The 22,868-nt window shown below is 39.8% G+C and overlaps 1 protein-coding gene across 2 annotated transcripts in view; it reads left to right on the forward strand.

The window, feature by feature from the left end:
- The window catches only part of PWWP2A (PWWP domain containing 2A), a 30,051-nt gene extending 7,844 nt beyond the window's left edge, over window positions 1-22,207 (forward strand). Inside the window, exons 2-3 of one of the 2 annotated variants that reach the window (XM_064458976.1) lie at window positions 6,169-7,136; window positions 22,065-22,207. In XM_064458976.1, the coding sequence (XP_064315046.1) occupies window positions 6,169-7,136; window positions 22,065-22,078 (982 nt within the window). In that variant the 3' untranslated portion in view covers window positions 22,079-22,207. Of the gene's footprint in view, window positions 1-6,168; window positions 8,999-22,064 lie in introns of those variants that run through there. The other variant, XM_064458975.1, reaches the window with a different exon arrangement.
- Window positions 22,208-22,868: the final 661 nt, after the last annotated feature.

Genomic DNA, 22,868 nt, shown 5'->3' on the forward strand with positions numbered 1-22,868 from the left:
GGCATTCAGAGACTTTGAACTTCTATCTACACAATAAAAGTTCAGTCAGTTGTTGCTTGTCTTGGCTTTTGCAAAACACTGAGGGTGATACTGAGTACAAGAGCAATGCATAAAAAGGCAATCGGAGATTACTGTAGTCTGATTTAGTGACAAAGATGAGTTTTGATCATCATTTACAACAGGCTTGATTGAACAGTTATCACAACATGGGAAGTTACCGTGCTCTTATGTTTATTCAGTGTGTTCACAGACAAATATGACATACTTCTGATCTGGTTTGGTGGGTTTTCTCCTTTGGCTCTTCCTGGCAGAGCAAGGTGCTTTTTCATTTTTGTTTCCTTTAATAGAGAAGTGAAAGTTAGACATTGGAGGCTAAAGATGAGAGCTTAAGACTTTATAGTAATGTAAAAACACTTTGCCCCAGGATGTATTGTTTAGATGTTTAAGTATATACAATTATGAATTTCAATGGGATTTGTTCCTCATGTGTATTTTTAAAACAATACTCTTAACTGTGCTGTTTTGCATACAAATTGAATAGTATTATGTGTTCATTGTAGTAATTCTGCTGTAGAACTCAGATTTGAAAAAAGTGTTTTTACTTTGCTTGAAGTACTTAAGTTTACATATCTGTAATACAAATCTATGTGGCTTTAAGTGACAGCCTTCCAGGTTTGATAGCCAAACAAGCTTTTACATAATTACAAAATACTCCATGGTTACCTATTCATTAACTTGCAGTTGACAAACTGTGGAAATCAAACCTGGCTGGTTTTACCATATTTCTGTCTCTGCATACCCTAGTCAGTCGAAAGCTCTTCTCAGTCTGAAGATCGCTGGACTGCCGGAATTGCTCTGATCTACCCCATTAGTCCCTTATTTAAATATAGCTCCTGATATTCCTGTTGCTCTTTGTCTTTAATGCATATTGAATTGATTTGTATAGCAGAAATATTATTGGATCCTACTGATTGTTCTGGTGACTTACAAAACTTATTGGAGGTTTCTTAAAATGGGTCTCAACCGTCCTGTCTTTTAGAGGTGCCTTTTCAAAGCAAAAAAGAGCCAGGACACGATTACAGGAGAGGAAGCTGGTAACATGGAAAACTGGTTCTAATTTCCAATAGGTATGAAGCAGCAGTGTGCTATTTTCCAGAACTGCCTTAAATTAGGTTGAAATACCTATTTCTTACTTTGGTTTTCCTAACACTTGAATTTTAGATCCCCGAGCAATGAACCCTCCTATTCCTTCAAGTGATAGTCTGAGGTAGGACTATATTATGTTGTTCATGAGTATGCTGTGCAATGAACAGCTGGAACTGATGCACAAATGTTGGGGGTTTTGTGTGTTTTTTTTTTTTTTAAGCAAACAGAAATTGGAGTATGTCTTTCCAAGAATAGCCTTTTCTGGAGGGAAGTAATATTATAGTAGGGACAGGTGACACTACAATTCTTTATAGAACTTAAACATGCAACATGTGACAAACAATATATAGGTAGTAGTCTCACTGTTGTAGCATAACTGAAACAATCTCTTTTAAGAGGTGATCTTCTACTGCCCAGTCATTGACTGACATGTGGATCAGTAGATGTCATGATACAGCTGAGTTATGTTGCCTGGATTTTTTTAACCTTTTTTTATATGGTAGCCTTTCAGTCCATCTTAGTCTCTGTAGTAGATGAACTAAGTGCTAGCTTTCACAACTTTTATGTCTAACCTACGTACACATGGCACTCCTAGCTATTTCAGACCTGTAGTTGGTGTAACAGAAATTATTGTGATTGTATGAGAAACAATTGTCTTCAAGGTCCACCAACCAGGCATATGAAAATAGGGCTTGAAATTCTGCTATATGCAGTAAATACTCGTGGTGGTCACTGTTGAACTAACTAGATGCTATGTCACGCCTTGTCTTGAATAGGTTTAAGATCACATTTTCATTCTGCTTCTTCTCATAAGAAAAATAGGCCATTCTGTGTTTTGCCTTCACTGTCTCCTGCATCATTTAATGTTTCATTCCTAGGTTTTTCTGCTATTATTCTCTCTGCTTTTCATACCATTCTTCCAAGTTGCATAACTGGAGAACTTCATTCACCAAGGAGGAAACAAGGATCATCTGAAAACTGAATGTTTATAGACGCAACCTGCTATTGGATGAGGCCAAAGACAAGACACTGTACGCTCAACTCTTGGAAGTAATATTCAGTCTCTGGGCTTACAAAATTTCTCGTACTGCAGGTGGTCTATGTCTTGACTAGTCATATCTTTATGTATTGACACATCATTTACAGGAATAGTGTCTTCATTTATTATTATGTAACTGGCACTACACAGTATCCATGAATATTCTCTAATACTACAATTCATTAATTTTTAGGTAGATGGAGCAGATTCTGTTTCATCTGTTAAATCAGTAACTTTTGTGAGCCAGACTCTCTCTTCAGAGATTGTCTGGATTAGTTTTGTGTCTTACTAAACCAGGTTTGCATCTTAGATAAAAATTCCACTTTGGCTGTCCTGTTCTTCAGCTGTTTGACCTGTGTGTTATGCAGGTGCTTGAAGGAAAAGATAGCCTGAGATGTAGAATTAATCTGCAATGCCTTTATGGTATCAGTCATATGTTAAGCTTTCTGTTAGGCTTTTGTATGCATTTGGAGTGCTAATCGTGCTGACTTTGCTTGTGAGGCAGTAGAATGAAAACCTAGGAAAAGAGAGATGAAGTACTTAGGTTCTCCAGAAGGATCCCATTTCTGTGCAGTCATCTTTATGTACTTCTTCCCTGTTCACTGCTAATAATGCTTAGTTTCCTAACATGGAGAAGAAAGGCTTGTGCATTGAACTATGGAAATGTCTCATGAAGGGCTAGGAAATGCATTTCCTGAGATAGTGAAAGGAGTTGTAAGGGATGTTCTTCTGCATGGATTTTGCTCATTTGATAGCACAATCCTGTCTAGTTTTACTTTTGTGGTGTTTGGGATTGAAAGTTGCGCAGCAGAGATCTTGCCCTGTCTTGTTCTCAACTCTTAGTGAATTAACTTTTTCCCAAATCCTGTAATCTTTATCAGGTGGTGAATGAAAGATGGGATCTGGATCTTACTGCTCTTAAAGAAGCTGAAGTTCTTGATGCAAGTAATGTTGAAAATACTGCTAACTTAAGTATTATCAGGTGATAGTTTCTTTTAAAGCCCTACTTGGAATTGCATACCTTACTCGTAATCCTTCGTGGAAGGGAGAGTGTGTGTGGCAAAGCAACTCCTTTACACCAGGTGGACTTCTGGGACTTCAGGGAGCCTAAAACTTAGTAATGTGTGAGTCTCTTGTGGTTCAATGTCAGAATGTAGGCTGGAGAAATGCCTGTATCAGCTGCTAAGTGTTTATAATTCACTGCAGCCTTCACTGCTGTGGTAGACTGCGTGTAGTTGTGCTGCTCATTTCTGGAGGGACATGTGGAATTTAACTGGAGTGGGTCCAAACCTCAGAAATGAACTTCTGTGGGGTGGTGGGATATTTTGCAGTAAAGAGCGCTCACCAGCCCACAGATAAGGACAGAACTAGTCTAGCTGCCCACCTGGGCTGCTGCCTCTGTCTCCAGAGTTCAGAGGTATGAATGTAACAGCACCTAGGTGTAGGGTAACAGCAGTGCCCATGCTGATACCAAACTACATTGTCACGTATTCAACTTCCCTTTGTTTTTATGATGACAAAATTGTTTGGTAGCCCCTTGCTTAGGTTGTCTGATGTTTCTGTTCTCCTTTGTAATGAAGTGCAAACAGGGTGGATAACTTAACCTAGGATGGGTTGTTTGCTACAATTGCAACTTTCAAGTGTAAAAAGAGGCTTAATATATAAGCAAAAGGACAAACAAGTGATGGCTTATTTTGGTGACAGTGTAAAGAATCTGCTACAGGTATGATGATGTCTTTTCAAAACCAGTTTTGGAGAAATAAAGCCAACAGGTAGGCACTTGTATAAACTGCATGCTTCTTGAAGGAGCATGAATGGCAAATATACAGGTATTCAGCATTTATCTTTAGTTGAGAGGCAACCGTAGACTGTAAATATACTTCATAGCAATCAGTTAAGAGGATGTTGTGGTTGAGCAGCTGGAGTGCAACACGAACTAGTGTTAACCTGAGGACAAACCTGGGGTACTTACTTCATTCTCCTGTCACCTGGGGTGGGATAAACGTAATGGCATTTGTTTAGCGATTCAAAATGGATGCTTTGGCAGTTGAATTACAACCTTGCCTATCCTGGTGTTACTGTGTTATGGTCTATCTATTAAAATACCATATTATATAAGCCAAACAGTAGTGTGTGTTTGGGAGCTGGAGTCAGGCAGAGCTCAAGAGCAGTGAGCAGCCTAGTGACAGCTCTGTGCAAGGCTGGTACCTCAGCTGGGAGATTGTGGAGTGGAACAGAAGGAAGGTTAAACAAGCTTTTATAATCCCTCCTGCCCTGTTCTGGGGATTGAAAGATACATTGTTGTAAAACAGATGTATTTAGTATTTGATTTTCTCTCTGGAGAAGGCAAGCATAATTCTGTGCAAACTGATAAAATGTTTCCCTTAGCAGAACCCTTTGTAGAAAGTGTTAGTTATGCGTTAGGCACCGTGCTACTTCTGTTACTGTAGGAAAGTTGAGCTAATGCCCAAGTCATACTGGGATTTTTCATTCTCGTCTTTCAGAGCTGATAAGGGTGGTGAGAAGTCCTGTGTGTGCTAAATGGGGCAGAAAAGAGATCTAGAGCTGTCTGGAGAAAAGTAGGCAAAGGTTTAAAACCTTGTTTGCTGGCAGAACAGGGAGGAATGGTTTGTACTGTGTTGAAATAAGGGTAGTTTTGCTGGAAGAGACTCAAACTAATAGGTTAGCAAGTTTTGGGCTGTAATGCATCAGATCATGGAATCACAGAATGGTTTGGGTTGGAAAAGACTTTAAAGATCATCTAGTTCCAACCCCCTGCCATGGGCAGGATCACCTTCCACTAGACCAGGTTGCTCAAAGCCCCACCCAATCTGGCCTTGAACACTTCCAGGGATGGGGCATCCACAGCTTCTGTGGGCAACCTGTTCCGGTGCCTCACCACCCTCCTAGTGAAGAACATCTTCCTTATCTATAATCTAAATCTACCCTCTTTCAGTGTGAAGCCATCGCCCCTTGTCCTGTCGCTACATGCCCTGGTAAAAAGTCCCTCTCCAGCTTTCTTGTAGGTCCCCTTCAGGTACTGGAAAGCTGCTGTAAAGTCTCCCCAGACCCTTCTCTTCTCCATAACAACCCCAGCTCTCTCAGCCTGTCCTCACAGGAGAGGTGCTCCAGCCCTTGAATCATATTTGTGGCCCTCCTGAACTCGCTCCAGCAGGTCTGTGTCCTTCTTATGTTGGGGGCTCCAGAGCTGAACGCAGCACTGCAGGTGGGGTCTCACAAGAGCAGAGAAGAAGGGCAGAATCCCCTCCCTTGACCTGCTGCCCATGCTTCTTTTGATGCCACCCAGGATACAGTTGGCCTTCTGGGCTGCAAGTGCACATTGCTGGGTCATGTTGAGCTTCTCATCAACCAACACCCCCAAGCCCTTTTCCTCAGGGCTGCTCTCAATCCTTTCTCCACCCAGCCTGTATTTGTGCTTGATGATCAAGTGCTAATCTGCTGTGGATGAAGAATGGTGATACTCTCTGTTCAATGCAAGTATTTATGCAGTGCCTGTTTGCCTTGATTAAATCTGAAACATATTCGGCCTTTTGTGCTATGCTAAAAATAGAAAAATTTTGTAAAAGTTGCTGAAGATGCCTTCTTAACATGAGTTGGCTTAGTATGGAAACTAATCTTGGATAGATTTGGAGTTGATGGGATGAGTGTGTAGTTTGTTTATAAGCATTTTCTAAAAGTACTAAGTTAATTCTTTTACTGCTGCCTCTAGGCGATGTTTTTTGTTACATTTTTCAGGGCATCTTGTTGATGAAAGAGAAACTGGTAATAAGTGAAGCTGTGTATTTTATGTTCTCTACTGACTTGGTTTTGGTGTCCTGCTTTTTCAAAGCTTACTGTAAAGCTAGGTATGAAGCTTCAATTTTCCTGGCACTCATGTCCATAATATGGACAGGTTTTCAAATGTTTTTTTAATAAATGCAGCAAAAGATCCCTCAAAACCTTTAATTTTTTTTCTCTTTAAGGTTTGGACCCCATGGAATCCCTGTGACCATATTTCCTAAAAGGGAATATAAGGATAAACCTGAAGCCATGCAGCTCCAAAGTAAACCATTCCAAGACGAGGCACAGGTGAAGTGTGAATCTAATGCTGCAGTCCCTGATGACTCTTCTCTCACACAGCCATCAGAACCTAGCATAGCTAAAAGCCTATGGACTTCTAAACCACCTCCTCTCTTTCATGAGGGAGCGCCATACCCTCCTCCTTTGTTTATCAGGGACACATACAACCAGTCAATACCTCAGCCTCCGCCCCGGAAAATTAAGCGGCCCAAGCGTAAAATGTACAGGGAGGAACCCACTTCTATCATGAATGCTATCAAACTACGACCCCGGCAGGTCTTATGTGACAAGTGCAAAAACAGTGTTGTTGCTGAAAAAAAGGAAATAAAAAAAGGTGGCAATGCAAGTGACTCTTCAAAATATGAGGATAATAAAAAACGAAGAAATGAGAGTGTGACTACTGTGAATAAAAAACTTAAGACTGACCATAAAGTGGATGGAAAAAGCCAAAATGAAAGCCAGAAAAGGAATGCTGTGGTCAAGGTTTCAAATATTGCCCACAGCAGAAGCAGAGTAGTTAAAGTTTCCGCACAAGCAAATACTTCAAAAGCGCAGTTAAATACGAAAAAAGTTCTGCAGAGCAAAAACATGGATCATGCAAAAGCTCGGGAAGTCTTGAAAATGGCCAAAGAAAAGGCACAAAAGAAGCAGAGTGCAACCTCCTCTTCCAAAAATGCACATTCAAAGGTCCACTTCACACGGCGTCTTCAGAACACCAGCTCAGGTTCTCTCCCACCCCGATTGCGTTTAAAGCCACAAAGGTATCGGAATGAAGAAAATGACTCTTCTCTCAAGACAGGACTTGAGAAAATACGGAGTGGCAAGATGGCAACTAAGCCCCAGTCTCGCTGCTCCTCCACCCGCTCAGCAGGTGAGGCCCCTTCAGAAAATCAGAGCCCCTCAGAAGGCCCTGAAGAGGCGAGCAGTGAGGTTCAGGACACAAGTGAAGTGCATGTAACTGTTGATCAGGATGACCACCAGACATTGGGCAAGAGAGGCAGCAAAAGCAATATAACGGTTTACATGACCCTTAATCAAAAGAAATCTGACTCTTCCAGTGCATCAGTTTGTAGTAGTGATAGCACAGATGATTTGAAATCTACCAACTCTGAGTGTAGCTCTACTGAAAGCTTTGATTTTCCTCCAGGCAGCATGCATGCACCTTCCTCCTCCTCCTCCTCTTCAAAGGAAGAGAAAAAGCTCAGTAATTCCTTGAAAACAGAAGTCTTTTCCAAAAACGTCTCTAAATGTGTCACACCAGATGGCAGGACCGTATGTGTAGGGGACATTGTTTGGGCCAAGATTTATGGCTTCCCTTGGTGGCCAGCCCGTATTCTTACCATAACTGTGAGCCGGAAAGATAACGGCCTTTTAGTTCGACAGGAGGCTCGTATCTCGTGGTTTGGCTCCACAACAACATCTTTTCTTGCTCTTGCACAACTATCCCCCTTTTTAGAAAGCTTCCAGTTGCGCTTTAATAAGAAGAGAAAGGGTCTTTACCGCAAGGCCGTCACAGAGGCAGCTAAGGCTGCTAAGCAGCTGACTCCCGAAGTTCGGGCCCTGCTGACACAGTTTGAAACGTGAACATGGAAAGTAAGGTAGGCAAGAAATCTGGAGGCTCCACAAAATTCCTAGCCTAGTTAGAGAACTACCATGAAGGACTTGCCAAGTCAGAAGTTGCACTCGGTTGACTGCTCTTTTTATACTAAAGTTGTTCCATTTGTAGCAGTTTCTTGACGGTTAAACAAATTGAACATGCAATCAAAATTAGCCTAAAGTGAGAACTTCAGTATTTTTCAAGTAAGAATTTTTTTTAAAGAGAAAAAACTCCTCAAACACCCGATGCATAGGAGCCATAGCCTCAGCTGAAAGGCAGCTTATTTGCAGGGAATTTTTTAGTAGTTTCTACCCAGTATATAACTAGTTGCTGTGTGGCAAAGGGTTAACACAAGGAATGAAAGTAGTACCTGTGACTTTTTTTTTTTAGGTGGCCCATCAGGGAAGTGTAGAGATGTCAGCCTTGTCTAAATGGTCTTTAAAGATGATTTTAAATAGTCTCTAATGCATTTAGTCTGGCCAGTGCAAATCGGCTCAAAGCGTGCTTCACCATCTTAAGGAGGCATGCCCCAATCCACATAGGCCAGTTTAAACAGCATTAGAAAAATTGCTGAAACTTTTAGGGAAGAAGAATTCATGTAACTTAAAGACCAGATTAAATGGGGTTTTACTGTAGTGACCACTTAAACACTCAGCCTTTCTATGCACATGGGGGCACAAATATAACACTTCAGGGTCTGAGAAGCTGAGAGGGATGCCTGTAGCTCTAAGACAAAGCTGAGAAGTTGCTCAGTATTTGGGATCAAGGGCTGTTAATGCTGCATAGGTGTGAACCATAACTTCTGGTCTTTCTTCCTGAGGAAATCTTTCAGGCCATTTGCCTGGAGGTTTAGATTAAGAGAGGCTTTGTTTTGAATGTGTAAATAATTGATTGCTGAAATTGGTCAGATTTTCTCCTGACTGGTTGTTCCTAAATTCTTAGGATACGTCCTAGTAAATTACACTTTGTGAATTGTCAGATGTGTAATTGTTGCGTTTTGGATGTATCTAACTTCATTTTTTTTAATATTTCCGTTTAAGGTATCTGTTTGCAGGTCAGAAAATGAGAATATGTAATTGTGTAATGCTCTGAAATGTAAAAAAAACAAACTGTAAATAAAATTGACTAAATCTGAATTATTTGTGTGTGTTTCTCAAAAAGCTTTGAAAAAATCCAGGATGTTAGAGTACTTCATATGTATGCCGTATTTAGAGGACACCCTTTTAAAAAGTAAATTGTCCTTTTTCACCCATTCTTAAAGATAACTGCTCGATGTAAAGTACTATGGGTATACTTCAGTCTTAATTTTGAGACGAAGCAATTATCTGTCCCTCTTGTTTCAAAACTAGCTCTGTAGAGGGCTTTCTGTAAAGTTTATCAAATTTCTCCCTTAATTAGATTTTGTTTCATATAGTTGAATGAAGACTGGATAATGTCACTTATACAGTGGGGAAATGCTTTCAGTTTTCTCCATCTATCAAAACCTAATCAGACCCACTCTCCACTGCTACTTCAGCTTTTCTTGCATGTCTTTTGCTCAATGTTGGGGCATTTTCATGCAACTGACTTCACTTTTCCCCCCCCCCCCGCTTCTAGTTCTGGTCCTTACCTGACCATGTGAATTACTGTCTCTTCTCCAGCCCACTCCTGTTTCAGCCTTGCAATGCCTTGTGAAGAATCTCTCACCGTTCATCCCAAAGCAGTTTTCATCCTGTTTTTTTCATAATTGCCCATGTAGGCAATCATGACAGATGGAAAAATTTAAGCTTAGACTGAAATTAGATTTCAAACAGACATGAAAATGGGGGTAAAGATTTAATCATCAAACCCTAAAAATGTTTTTAACTTAAATTTTGTATGTTCATGATACTGTCTGGTCTTTCCAAAGCATTCAGTTTCTTTTTACCTTTTTAAATTATTCTGTTCTGCCCGCAGAACCATTGGAAGTCTAAAGTGTAAAATACATGGCTGTTCAAATTTTCCTCATGTTTACAGTCACCTCTGCAGGTGCTAATTAAGCTTCCAAATATACGAGCTTTACCGTTGCATTCTAACAGTTACCAAAAAAAACCCGCACTGGTCAATGCTTTTTGAATGTGATAAACACACAAATTTCCTAATGTGAAAAAAAAAATTTGAAAAAAATTCCTGTTTCACTTCTGTATATTCTTTCCTGCAAACAGAAAACTATTTAAGTAAATAAGCCATACTTTGTTACTAAAGCAGACTGCTTTTTTGAAGTCAGGAACCCATACAATGTGGTTTAGATGTCTACACTAGTTCCTTGAGGTTCAGAAGCTCAAGTGAACTTCTTCTAAGTTAGTTGTTCTGAGCCAAGTAGTGGTGACATCAGTATTTATATTGTTAATTTTTCTATAAAAGACCTGGAAGCTTTGTACTCTTAGATCTTAATTTATATAAAGGTAGAATAGTACTAAAGCATAGTCAGTTTGCTCAGGTGTTCACTGGTAAGATGCAAAAGCAAAAAGTACGAGAGGGGTTTCTTTAGATTGCTTTGTTCAAAAGAACTGTTTATGAAAGGCAATTAAAGCATCTTAGTTTTGGTTTGTAGTTGATCAATCTTTTAAGAAGTTGTTCCTAAGTTTTATAGCGAATGTGCATTATCACTTCCGACTCAACAGGTCTCAACAAATACTGTTATTTTTTTGCACCACCACGTTACATCCGGTTGAAAAGATCCTATTCATACTTGTCCATGATTTTTCTTTCACTCTGAAGTAGCCAACACTCAGGATATAGCAGAGCTTACAGTTCTGGGCTGTAAATGCTGGGCTTAATGTAAAATCTGGTTACAGCAAGTAACCTTGGTTACGGCAGTATGGATGCTGCACGTAGATTAGCTTTGAAGACTTGGAAAGAGTGTAGTGCTGGTTTAGCTACAAACTGCAAGCCCCCCCTCCACTTCTATGTGTTTACCTACTCCCAGCAATGCCTACGCTTTTGAGTGTGGACCACTGTTTTTGCACTGTTGCTGCAGCTCAGAGATCTACTATCTCTGAGCTAGCGCGACAGTTTAAATGACTTATCAAATAACTCATGACAGGAGGACGCCTGTGCAGTGCCGGCATAGTGCATCTGTGTAATTAAGCTGTGCAAGTGTTGCAAGCAACCTGTGTCTTGAAGACAAACATCAGTAGAAAGAGTGACTGTTAGTTTTCTATCAGCTTAACAGAATAAATTGTAAATTATGTCTTTTTGAATTAATGAAATTCCTCAGTGTAGTTGTTGAATATGTATGGTCTCTCAATTTAGGGGGGAAAATGTGACAGGTGAGGATGACTTTCCAGTACAAACCTACTTTCCCTTTGAAGATTTTTAGCTTCAGTTAAAATGCTTTGGGAGAGAGTAGTTAGTCCAAAACTTAAAGATTTCTTTTAACAGGAGTATTTGAAGGTGTGATCGCTTCATGAGTGAAGCTAGAAGCAAATGTGAAATGCTTGTATGTCTCTGAAGTGACGTTCTGCAGGAAGTTGGACAAATATTTGTTACTTTTCTAATCAGAGTTGTAATTTAATGTCAACACTTAAATGAGATAATTATCTCTGATTATATGGTATTTTCTTGTAGGCAGTGCTATCTTTAGTTTGAAACCTACATAACTAACAGCTACCTCACTAGGAGGGGTGTGTTTAGTGGGGGTGATTTAGGCCAACTTTGCAAGGCTGAGAAGACTTATTTTTTTCAGCAAGTTGTGATTAGATTTAAGAGATAGCACATCAGTGGAAGTGAGGAATGGGGTAAGAGTTGCTTTTTGCATTGCTAGCTTTAGGTTTGCTTCTAGTCAACTCTTTTAAGTCCTGAAACTGATTTCCATTCATGTCTTCTATAAGTTCTTGCTAAAGTTGTCAGAGTAGCATAGGAACATAAATTTTGGGAAATAAATCTTAGTAGCTAACCAACCATAGCATTATCATCTGTCCTCATGCATGTTCTGTGATGTACAGTGAAAAGACAGAGCTGCCTGCTTGGCTGAAGAATTCTGGAAAAAAGGAGTCTGACAATCAGTGAAAGGCTATTTCAGTTAATCTCCTTCTTTATAACTGTATTCTAATAAATGCCTACAGGAATAAGCAAATTCAGTCAATGCAGTGGGATCACTACCTAACTTGTGGATAAAGACTGTGAGCTGGAAGTTGAGTGAGCTTGTTATGATTGAAAGGGCAGTAAGATGGCAGTATTTTGTGTCGTAAGCCATTTGGTAAAAGTGTAGGTATACTATTTAAAAACAAACTTGAAAGTGATCTTACAGTACAGAGTTTATAGTGGTTAAAGGCTGAAGTGCTTTCCGTTCTTATTTTCAGTTTACTTTTTGAGGGTATAAATAGAAAGGTCATAGGGAACTGGAAGAAAAAGAGGGGAACTTGGTGTATTGAGCTAGATGTGGTACTGGAAAGAGAACTAGGAGTTGGCTGTTGGAGAATAATATATTACTCTGCACGTTCAGGAGAAGGGAATAGTGCTCTCCAATTTTAGAGAGCTTGTAGGAGAATTTTGGTGAGATGTATGTCATTGTCCCACAGTCAACTGTTGGAACTTCGTCTAGAATCTACTTCACACTTGTGGAAATGGAGTGACTTCCTACAGGATTTTGTCAGTTTAAGCTGTGCTTACATTAAGTTTGTGCGTCTTTCTGTTTTTTTAAAGATAGGATAAAGTAGTATACCTTCTGGGGATGTAGACAGGCTATACTTGCAATAACATAATAAAATTATCCCTACACATAAAGTATCAGTAACAACAGAGGTTTTGCATAACTAACTTCCTTAAAGCTTCTTCTGACGTGACCGTAGTGATCAGAGATCATGCACGTTTAACATCAGGACAGGTCAAGGCCTGTAGCATTGAAAGCTCTTGTAGTAGCTGCCAAGCTACCTAGAGATCCATTGCATCCAAGTGTGTGAGATGTGGATTTCGTATTCAGCTTCAAATTATTCTTAATCTGCAATGGGAAGAACCTCTGTTTTGATACATGTCCATAACAATTATGATGGCAAGTTCCTATTCAACATTTAAAATACCCCAACTACCGTTCTTTGTGACAACTTTGTATTTTAGTTTGAATAGTTCCCTCCTATGGTGTTATCCTGTCAATGTATTTATAGGGTGTGGCCATTGGACTAGATAAGATGAGATCCCCTTGTAAGATGGCTTTTCTATTCCCTGCTCATTTTACTGGCATTTGCATGCACCTGTTCTAGTTTGAACTCGTCTTTCTCTGACGGCAAGACCTGTTTATGGTAATTTAGATGGGGTTTTGCTAAACTCTTATTGAACAGCTGTGGTTCTTCCCTAAGCCAGAAATATCTCTGATTATTGGGTTTTAATTGTTAGATCCTAATAGCAGCTTAGTTTCCTATGATTTGCTCATACATTTCTGTCTTTCTTCTGTAATACTTGGGATGTGTGTACCAATCCAGACTGTAAGTTAGATTAATTTATGAATTTTTTCTTAAACTGTGACACAACTGCCCTTCTGTGAACACAAGGCGGTTCCCAGGTATGGCTGTGGAGACAGTGATTTGGTGACTCGCTTGCTATCATGCTTTTCTCCTGCACAGTCGTCTTGTTGCTACCAGATTTGGCAGCTGGGGATGAGTCTCCCCAGGGCAGCACTGGCAAGCTCAGTGCCAGGTAACACCTGATGAAGGAAACTTAGATCCATGGCTCCATTTTTTTTTCCCCAAGAAAAAGCAATCAATATTCTTGGCATGGAGTAGGATAAGCAGCAGTGTGGAAAATTAATGTCATTGGTAAGACCAGGGCTTTTATACCTTAGAAGACCTGAGCCATCTTGGACATCCAACAGGCAGAAAAATGGCAGTAAGAGGTGGTCTTGTGGGCCTGGATAACCTTCCCAGGTAGTGTCTGTATGCACGGGGCTGAAAACTGTGATTTCCTGTGCTTGTACTGATGGAGATGTACAGTCTTTGATCTTCTCTACCTACCTACCTGTGGTCCGAGGGGATTATCGTAACAACACAAGCTGCAGGTGTAAGTTGGCACAGGAATCAAATCCGGGTCCCCTGTTGCAAGTTTGAATTCAGGTTTTGCTTGTTCAGTGTGTGAAGACAAATGGATATTTGGGATTTATTTGGGCTACGTGTTTGAGAAGTTGTTTTCAGAATCAGGACCCATGCATATTTTGAACAACTGTAATGCAGTTTCTATGCCAATGATTTTATTCCTTCGTCCAGAGAAGGAATAAAGGACTACTGGAACTGAGGATATTCAAGGTTTGCAAATACCTGCAGGATAGGTGCAGAGGCAAAGGGGAAACAAACTACTGTTTAGTTGCAACTAGGAGAAGAAGTAATCTTAGAATTACAGGACAGGGACTTAAGATTAGGCACTAGAATATTTATTCCAGTTGTTATAGTGAAACTCTGGGTATGGTTTGGAGAGTTGCATAGTTTTAATAATTACTGGTTTTTAAAAACAATAGATTAGACCAGCCTCTGTTAGGAATGGGTTAAATTCATCCTGCATTTGGGTATGGTGTGGAAAAGGTGATCCTGACCCTACCACAGCTCTGTTTTCTGTAATTTTGTTATTAACAATTCTGATTTTGGAAACCAGTATCTTTGTAGAAATATGCATATAACAAAGGATTCTGCCTCATGCGTCCTGTTTACAGTCATGCAGGAATCACGCTAGATGTAATGGAAGTGTGGCCTTCTAACAATAGAGTCTTAGCTTCCACGTGTGGTACAACTGCACTACATTTCCTGCCAGGGGCCTTTTCTCTGCAAAATAATGTTTCGATGACATCGTATATATAACAAGTCAACTTTAAATTAGGGTTGCTTTGTTTTGTTTGTGTGTTTTTTTTTTTAATATAGGTAGAGGTCAGTTTTCATGTTTGCTTAGTAATGGTTTTGATGTCAAATATACAATATGAATAAAAAATATTCTTGTACATGCCAGCCATGTGCTATGAATCTGTGATTTGGAAGGCATGCTGTGTTTGCACTAGCTTGTTACCATCACTAAAAGATTCTGTAACAGAAATGCAGCATAGTTCTGGTGACAGAATTGTCCTTGCCGGTTTTTAATATGTGCATAAAGGGGAAGAGGGTATTTGCTTTGTCAGTAAAGTAAGCAGATACAATTCCAAGCAAATATTTACTTAAATGCCCATTTTGCATCATTCTTTATTTAGTAATGTTTAGGATTTTTGTTTGGCTTTACAAAATGCTAGTGTTGAATTGTACTTCTGCAGTGGTTCCGAACTTTAAAGCATGTTGTGCCAGTTTTTGGTGATTAGTAGCTCTGGTGAAAAGGAACTAAATCCATAAAAACTGGATATTTTCAAATAAGTTTAGGGTTAGAACCTCAAGCTGCTCTGTACAACCTGATAAAATGCTTCAGCTGACACATAGGTATCTGTATGAATGGCATTTCATAAATAATTGTGGACTGTTTCATGTAACCTGGTTCTTTAGTCATCTAAAACTGAAGTAATCTCGATACTGATTTTAGTAAGGGGCATATTGTGTCAGCTTTTCAAAGTTGTCACCACTAAAATCAGCCCTAAAATCAGATACTAATTCATCCAAGAGCATAGGTGAATGTGATAAGGAACACGTCCTAGTACTAGGAATGGTCTAGTTATCTGCGCTTGCCTGTTGGTGGCACGTGTGGAACCTCCAGTGGAAGGTGACTGACGACAAAGTTGGGTTCTTTGGGCTGTCCGTAGTGGTCAGTTAGTAGGTACAGATTGTGATTCTGACACACAAACTTTTTTTGTTTTGGTAAAAATATCAAGAAATATGTTTGCCAGGGGTTGTAATAACAAGTGGTTGAAGTCTAAGCAATAGGAGAAGGAAATTATTATCAGGTTACTCTTACTGGTTTTGTGATGCTTATTTAACTTGGATGTCGTGAAAGACATTGAGAATGTGTTTGTGAAAGCTCCCAAATCACCCCTGATTCTCAAGTCCTTCGAGAAAAACAAGAGAGGGAAGGCTTAGTACTAAAAATAGCTCCCCCCTTTACCTTTGCTCCCAAAATAAGAAAAAAAGCAAACCTCTTCCTGTATTTTTGCTAGGGAAAATAGCAAACAACAATAACAACAAGAAACCAAGAAAACCAAACCAAAAACAAAACAACCCCAACCAAAAAAAAAAAACCAAACTGCAAACCCAAACCCATATCATAGCTGAAGGTTTTGAGCATTGAATACTTTTTGGTTGTAATATCACATTAGCAATATTTGTTTGTTTTCAGGGGAAAAAAAAAGCCTTTCCTTGAGATTTTTCAAGTGTGGAGGGATTTAGGGACCTAATCTCTTCTGATACATTGGTATGAAAAAGCTGGGTTTGCCCATGTTTTAGAAATCCTTGATAATGTGTTATACATTTCAGGGAATTAGGCATGTAAACCAAAGAATGTGCTACTGCTCTTGGTTTTCGGTGTAGTTGAGGCCCTGTTGTTGAAGATTGTTGTGGGCTATAGAGGAATGCAATGGTTCTGCTTGCTTTTTAGTAATTAGTTTTCTGGAAAAGAAGCCTATTTTAACTCTTCCTAACCAGTTAAAATTTAAATCTGAGGCAGTAAAATAACATGTGCTGTTTCTTCTGTTACGTAGTTTTGCATATAGACAAAGTGTTAGTCGCCAAAAGAAGTTGCATATATATTACTGTTATGATTTTTGAATTTGGGCTCTCTACTTTGAGCTCTGTATCTTCTCCTTCCCAGTGTGTGATGGGAGATACTGCTGGTTTTACTTTCCTTGTCCTTCCGGGTTGCCTCTTCTTCCTCTTGATGGGTGCCTGTTGCCTTTCTGCTTTTCCTTTGAAGAGAAAAACAAATACTTTCAAAGGCAGTGCTTCCCTTTAGTCCTGAGTGAATACACAGGATCCTGGAAATTTTCATATTAAAAAAATCAGAATCCACATTACAGTGCTGACTCCCAGGAAAACAGCTGCCTAAAATGCAGTTGGGTGGGGCAGATGTTCAGGACATCAGTGCTGGAAGGCCCTAAGCCTTGTCAGTGCTTGTCTTTAACATATGTGCTTACATTTATTACTGGTGGTAATTTTTATATTGATCCATAGTCTCCAGCAGTTGAATGAAACTGCTTCAAAAGAGAGTCCAGACTGCTGTGAGCATACTGTACGTCGCTGAGAGCCGTACCCTTGGAACTAGACTTTGCTACCACTGACCTGCAAATCGGGGATTTCACGATGCGGTGATTTGAACTCACTGAACGATTGATAAAACAGACAGCTTGCTGCATTCGCAAGGGTTGGGGAGTTTAATGACATGGATATTGAGCCGGCACAGGCAGCTTGCAAGTGTAGGAGCCCTGTCTGTCTGCGAGGACCCAGGGACACTTCGTCCTTTGTGGCAACTCCGCTCTTTGTACGTTTTGTTCTCTGGGTTGCTAGTCGCTGCTCCGCATGGTTCACACCAGGGAAATCCACAGGGTAAGAAACATTCCTCCACAATACAAAGAGAATAAGATATGTGGCTGCACCTGTGTGGCTGTATTTTTCAGCCTCTGTATCTGAGAAGCCCAATCTTGTATACTCCTGCCTTAAACTGTTTCTATACAAAACACTGCCATTGATCCACATAAACCAATGTAAAACCAACTGCATTTTAACTGGGCCAGTCAGACATCCCCTAAACAGTTTTCATACCAATCCTTGGTTTTTCCTCAGTGGTCTGGGCTAAGTCCACATGCTGCACTCTGAAGTCACCTTCGCTGTGACAATAGGAAGGTTCCCACAAAAAATATTTTGTATTCATTAATTTTGCCAAACGCGCAGGTAACAAGCATATGGTCAGTACAGGCTGGAATAGTGAGATTCTGCAATAGTTAGAAACACTCTTGAAATTAATGAACCTAAATTTTTTTAATCTACGTTTTACCCTGGATTTTTGCCTCCAAATCATAACGTCCAGGAAAGCAACTGGTCCATTTGCTCTTTCACCTTCTGTTGTCTCAGTTTTCTTCCATCCTATAATCACTTCAACAAAGATTATAATGCCACCGGCAAGAAGGCTTTGAATTTCAGTTTAAAGACTGTGAGCGACCAAATGGGAATGATTTTTATAATACTTGTAATAAAGACTGAGAAGCAAAATACGAAGAAACCCTAATATACTCCACAACTGTGAGTCATCTGCTTCTCTTTTAAGCAAATTTAATTGCTATAATAAAGAAATTCTTGATAGCATAACAACTGTAGTCTACATGCACAGTTTTGTGTGAAGGTACAAAGCCAAAAGAAGGCCCAATCTCATTTTTATGGTTTTTTACCAGGAGAGGAAAACTGGTGTCTCATCTGAGTTGTGTCCTAAAACAGGGAAGAACAGCTGGCGGCTTTCACATTTTAGAAAGCAAGACAAAGCTAGGGCATGGGAGAAAATGATGATTAACTGGATTTGGCTACTGGTTGTACTGCTGCAATGGCAAGTCATCTGCCTTGCTGTCACACTTGTTTGCACTTCTCAGTATGTGAAAAAATCTGCTTTATCACAGGCTGCATTGCACAATGGATGTAAAATGCTGTCAATATTGACTAGATAGCGCCCCAAGTTTCCTTTTTTAACTCTAAAATACAGAAAGGTCACCGTCACCATGAATTATAATCCACTGCTGCGGTTTCTGCTTATTCTCAGTAGTTACTTTGCCCAGCAAAATTTCATGGTATCACTCTGGCTTTGAGCACCAAGTTCTTCAGTGGGCAGTAATTGTTCACATAGGTGTCTGTATAGGTAGATACTTTGTTTTGCTGTCTGCTAGTCTGTTTGCTAGATGATGTGTAATTTCCCATTAATTCTGCTGGGGAAGTCCAGTTAAAGCTCAAAAAAAGTTGATATCTGATTTTTCTGAGTTTTTAACATCTTTTCACGGTATGCTGTTGTCTGGAAGGCCAAAGTAGCACACCCATTAAGAATTCAGGCAGGCACGGAGGTTAATTGTTTTGTTTTTTAAACCATTGTCAGTCCTTTATTCCTGTTAACTGGATTTTTTCCACCATAGGTCTCCACAAATGGCAGCATTTTACATCAGACTGGCAAGTCCTGCTGCTCCCTTATGGTGTCTGACAGACCACTGTGGATTCAGACTGGGGGCACTGAAGTTGTCAGTGAAATGGGCAGGTCTGTCTGGTTTAAGCCCTGCCTTAAGTGAAGGGCGTGCTATGCTGTCAACTAATCGTATGCAAAGCAGGTTAGGATAGAGGTAATGAGCTCCCTGTTATTTTATTTCTCTCTTCTGTTTGAACGCTTCAGATACAGCTGTTCTCCCTGAGCTAACCTGATGTCAGGATTGATGCATATTTTATTGAAAAGATCCACACTAAGTTTCTCTTTAGGCTTGCTTCTTGAAGTTTGCCTTATATGATCAGATTAAATAACTTGACAGGTATAATGTAAAGGTAAAAACCAATAAAGATAAAGGCTTTTGTCTCCTAAACGAGCGATCCTCAAACATTTTTGCTATGTGGATCACATCTTAGTAGGATCTACCTGGTGCACAGTTCATCTGCTGCCTGTGATTATAGGCATGGCTTCCTGCCTTTGCTGATGTGTAAAAGTAAAATCAGGAAAAAATTTAGTAACATTTTAGTCTTAAAAGAGGTTCAGTACCTAAAACAAGGAAGAGAATTGAAAGCATGAGCAGCAAGATCTCAGTGAAAAACTCGCAGGTGACCTATGGACCAGAGTTAGGGAGCCACTCTTCTAGGAAATGAAGTTGGTTTTATTTTTTTTTTCCTCCTTTCCAAAGCCCTGATCTGAGGAAGTAACGTTTAACAAGTGTGCTTAACGTTCAGTGCATGCCTAAGTCCGTAAGGAAATTTAAAGCACATGTTTAAAGCCAAGCAGATAGTGAACATTATTGGGAATTCTACCCCGAATATGTATTTATTACTTAGAACTGTCATGGACAGACATGGCTCTTGTATCTTTTGTTGACATGGAGAGGAGATAAGGCAGTGGGGAGAATGTACAGTTGCTGTAAAGGGAGCTTGATTTACATGCAGAAGTCATGATTCTTACTTTACTAATGTTAAAAGGTTTGATCCAGTACTATACCATTGCATTAGGTCTGGGATTAGGTATTCGATATGCATTGGCTTCAGGTTTTATAAACTGAGATTTGCTGCTGGTGAAACAGAAGACTGGACTGTAAGAGGATAAGACTAGTAGTTTCTGGAGTCACTAGGGATGGTGTGTAAACATCAGCGCGAGAAGCAAAGCTTCTGGTGCTCACTAAGGGCCTTCTGGAATCTCTCAATGGTAAGAATGGAAAAGAGCACTGTAGGAACTGACTTGGTCAGGAACACGAGTGCCAGGTTTGGAAGGATCAGACTTTTCCAAGTACTGATTCTGAAAATCACTGCTACTGCATGGATTGCTACGTTGGTAGATGAGGTGTGAAAAGTAAAACTGCCTGCCATCAGAATGAGGGAACACCTGCCTTAAAGCCAACTGGCTGTTTCCTTAGATCTAGTAGTAGTTGTACACATGTTGAACCAAATTCTTGTTTAGTTTATTCCTTTGTAGATCGCAGAAGTTTGCTGGCTAGTAATAGCATCACTGAGGCTTGAATGTGGCACTGTGGGTGTTTGGACGTACTGGCTGAACTGTCATCTAACCTTTTATGAGAATTTTGCTGTCTCTGAGTGGAGTCTGGTTCTTTGATGTACTATAAAAGCTTCTCTTTGCAAGTATCCATGGATACATGATGTTAATTTAATATTAATTTTATTTTGGAGAATTTCCTATTGGTCATATTCTTTAATACCTGATATTGGTTGTTTTGCAGCCCAGAATACTGTGGTGTTTAGTTACCTGCACCAACAGTAAGTACTGTTGAATACAGTGGAACTCTGTCCAGCATCTTTCTCCTCGTAGAGGCTCTGCAGGTCTGTCTCATGCATCTTGGAGTGGACCATAGCTAAAATAGGTTCTGAGTATCACACCCGAACGAGGACCTATTGGGTATTGCAACGAATGCCTGCTAGTCTACTGTCAGCATGTAACAGCTCAGTGCATCTTTGCCTGGATCTGTTAATTTTTATCATTAATCCTCATTGCTGCTTTTTCAACTTTCCCAAAATTTCATTCCTATTTTAATTCTACTACATTGTAGGGGATATGAAATGAATTATTTTTCTGTGTTTTATGTTGTCCTTTAGTGGCACAGTGAGCAACTGTGCAATTGAGAAACTCCATAGTTCTCTTGTGGTAGGACTGTTTTCACACATTTCTCTCTCCTACTTCTCTTTTTTTTTTTTTAATATTTCTTTTGGATATCATTCACAAGACATGTCTCTTTAGAAAAGAACTTTAGGATTTCCCTGCCCATGCTATGAGTCTCTCTCTTTAAATTCAGTTGTGTTATTCACAGTGCTGTTGCCAGTCCTGGAAAATGTATATGTACCTCTCAAATAAGCCTAGCAGTCAGAAGCTCAGCAGAATGGTAAAAGATAAAAGGAGTCCGCAAGACTGGCCTGGTCTTGTTGGAACCTCTTTTGTTCTCTGGTATGTTTTCTGAGCGAAGGTGTTGGAGCAGATGATCTCCAGAGGTGTCCTCCATCGTAGTTTATTCCAGAACAATGTTTCCTCCACACTACGCAAGAGACAGGTCAGTGCAGGCTGCCCTGGTCCTGCACTGCCCAAAATGGTTACTGCCTGGTGGTGGTCACACGCGGTGCTTGTTACTTGGGCTGCTTCTATCTGCTTTATCATCATTTTATTCCAGTTCTATGGAACAAATGGGAAAACATAAGCAGTAATGGAAAAGAAACACAATTAGCAGCTTTGTATTTCAGTGCTCTTGTGTGCACTTAGCTCTTGCACTTGGAATGGCATTACGGTGTCAGACTTAGCTTTGTATTGTGAACTACACATCATCCTATAGACTTCGTATATTAATTTCCCTCCTCTGTTAGCTGTCTTTAAAAATTGAAATTCTCTCTGGATGCTGAAATGGGATGAGATAGGACAGATTGGTAGGGTAGCTTTGCTTAAAACTCCAGTCAACTGAGGAATTCGGTCACATGTGTATGTCTCGTGATAATGGAAATTTTTTTTGTCTTCTGCGCACAATGCACAAAGCAGGTGAAGTGGTAACCTTTCTGGCCACCTCAGATTTTGCTTACTTACTTTTGCAATATCTATTGGAAGCCATTTAACCGTTTTCCCTTTCTCTCCCCTTTTCAGCTCAGAGACACTAGTCAACTGCTGTTTTTATGGAACCTCACTACACTGCCACGAAGAGCACCAGCTCATCAGGACTGAAAGAAATCTGAGACTGAGTTGTCCTATTTTTCCTCTGATATCTTCACCAAGTAGGAACATTTTTTGAAGGGGAAAGGGGGTAAAGATGTTAAAGCTCCCCCTCACACCCCGTTAGGGTATCTGTACCTAATGTACATTTTCTTTAAAATTTAAAAAGATGTTAGGAAATATTTTATAAAACTTTTTTGCAATAAATGACGCATGAAATTATTAAAGACTATATGACACTTACATGCAATGAACCACTTGAATTATTAGTATGAAGAATCACTGCAAATAACTGGGTTTTTTTGTAATGTGACAGTCACGTTTGTATGTTTTGATAGGTGCCAGTGATGGAGCCAATTGCCTGGGAAGCTGACTGTAACTTTTGAGCTTTTATTTTAATTCTTAACTTTAGCATTGCAATTTTCCATTCTATGAGGCTTAGTTAGTATTTAGTGCAGGTGTTAGCAGAGCTGTGATCTGTGATCAAAAGCATGTCCGAAACCAATTGTATTGTAAAATATGAACAGTCCTGCTATGCGAGACCAATATTTCCCACAGAGGTGATGGAAAGGACAGTGACCACAAACTCCATGTACCTCTGTATTGTGGGAAAGCTCCTTCTGTGTGAATATGGTTGCATTTTATTTACGCTATTGTAACACTTAGGGAATCGAGAATTGCTGAATAATGATAAGAAGGGCTACAACGCAGAGAGCAGCGTTTTGCTTATAATACTGT

The sequence above is a fragment of the Phalacrocorax carbo genome, chromosome 8, assembly GCF_963921805.1.
Source record: "Phalacrocorax carbo chromosome 8, bPhaCar2.1, whole genome shotgun sequence".
In the NCBI taxonomy this organism is placed as follows: Eukaryota; Metazoa; Chordata; class Aves; order Suliformes; family Phalacrocoracidae; genus Phalacrocorax; species Phalacrocorax carbo.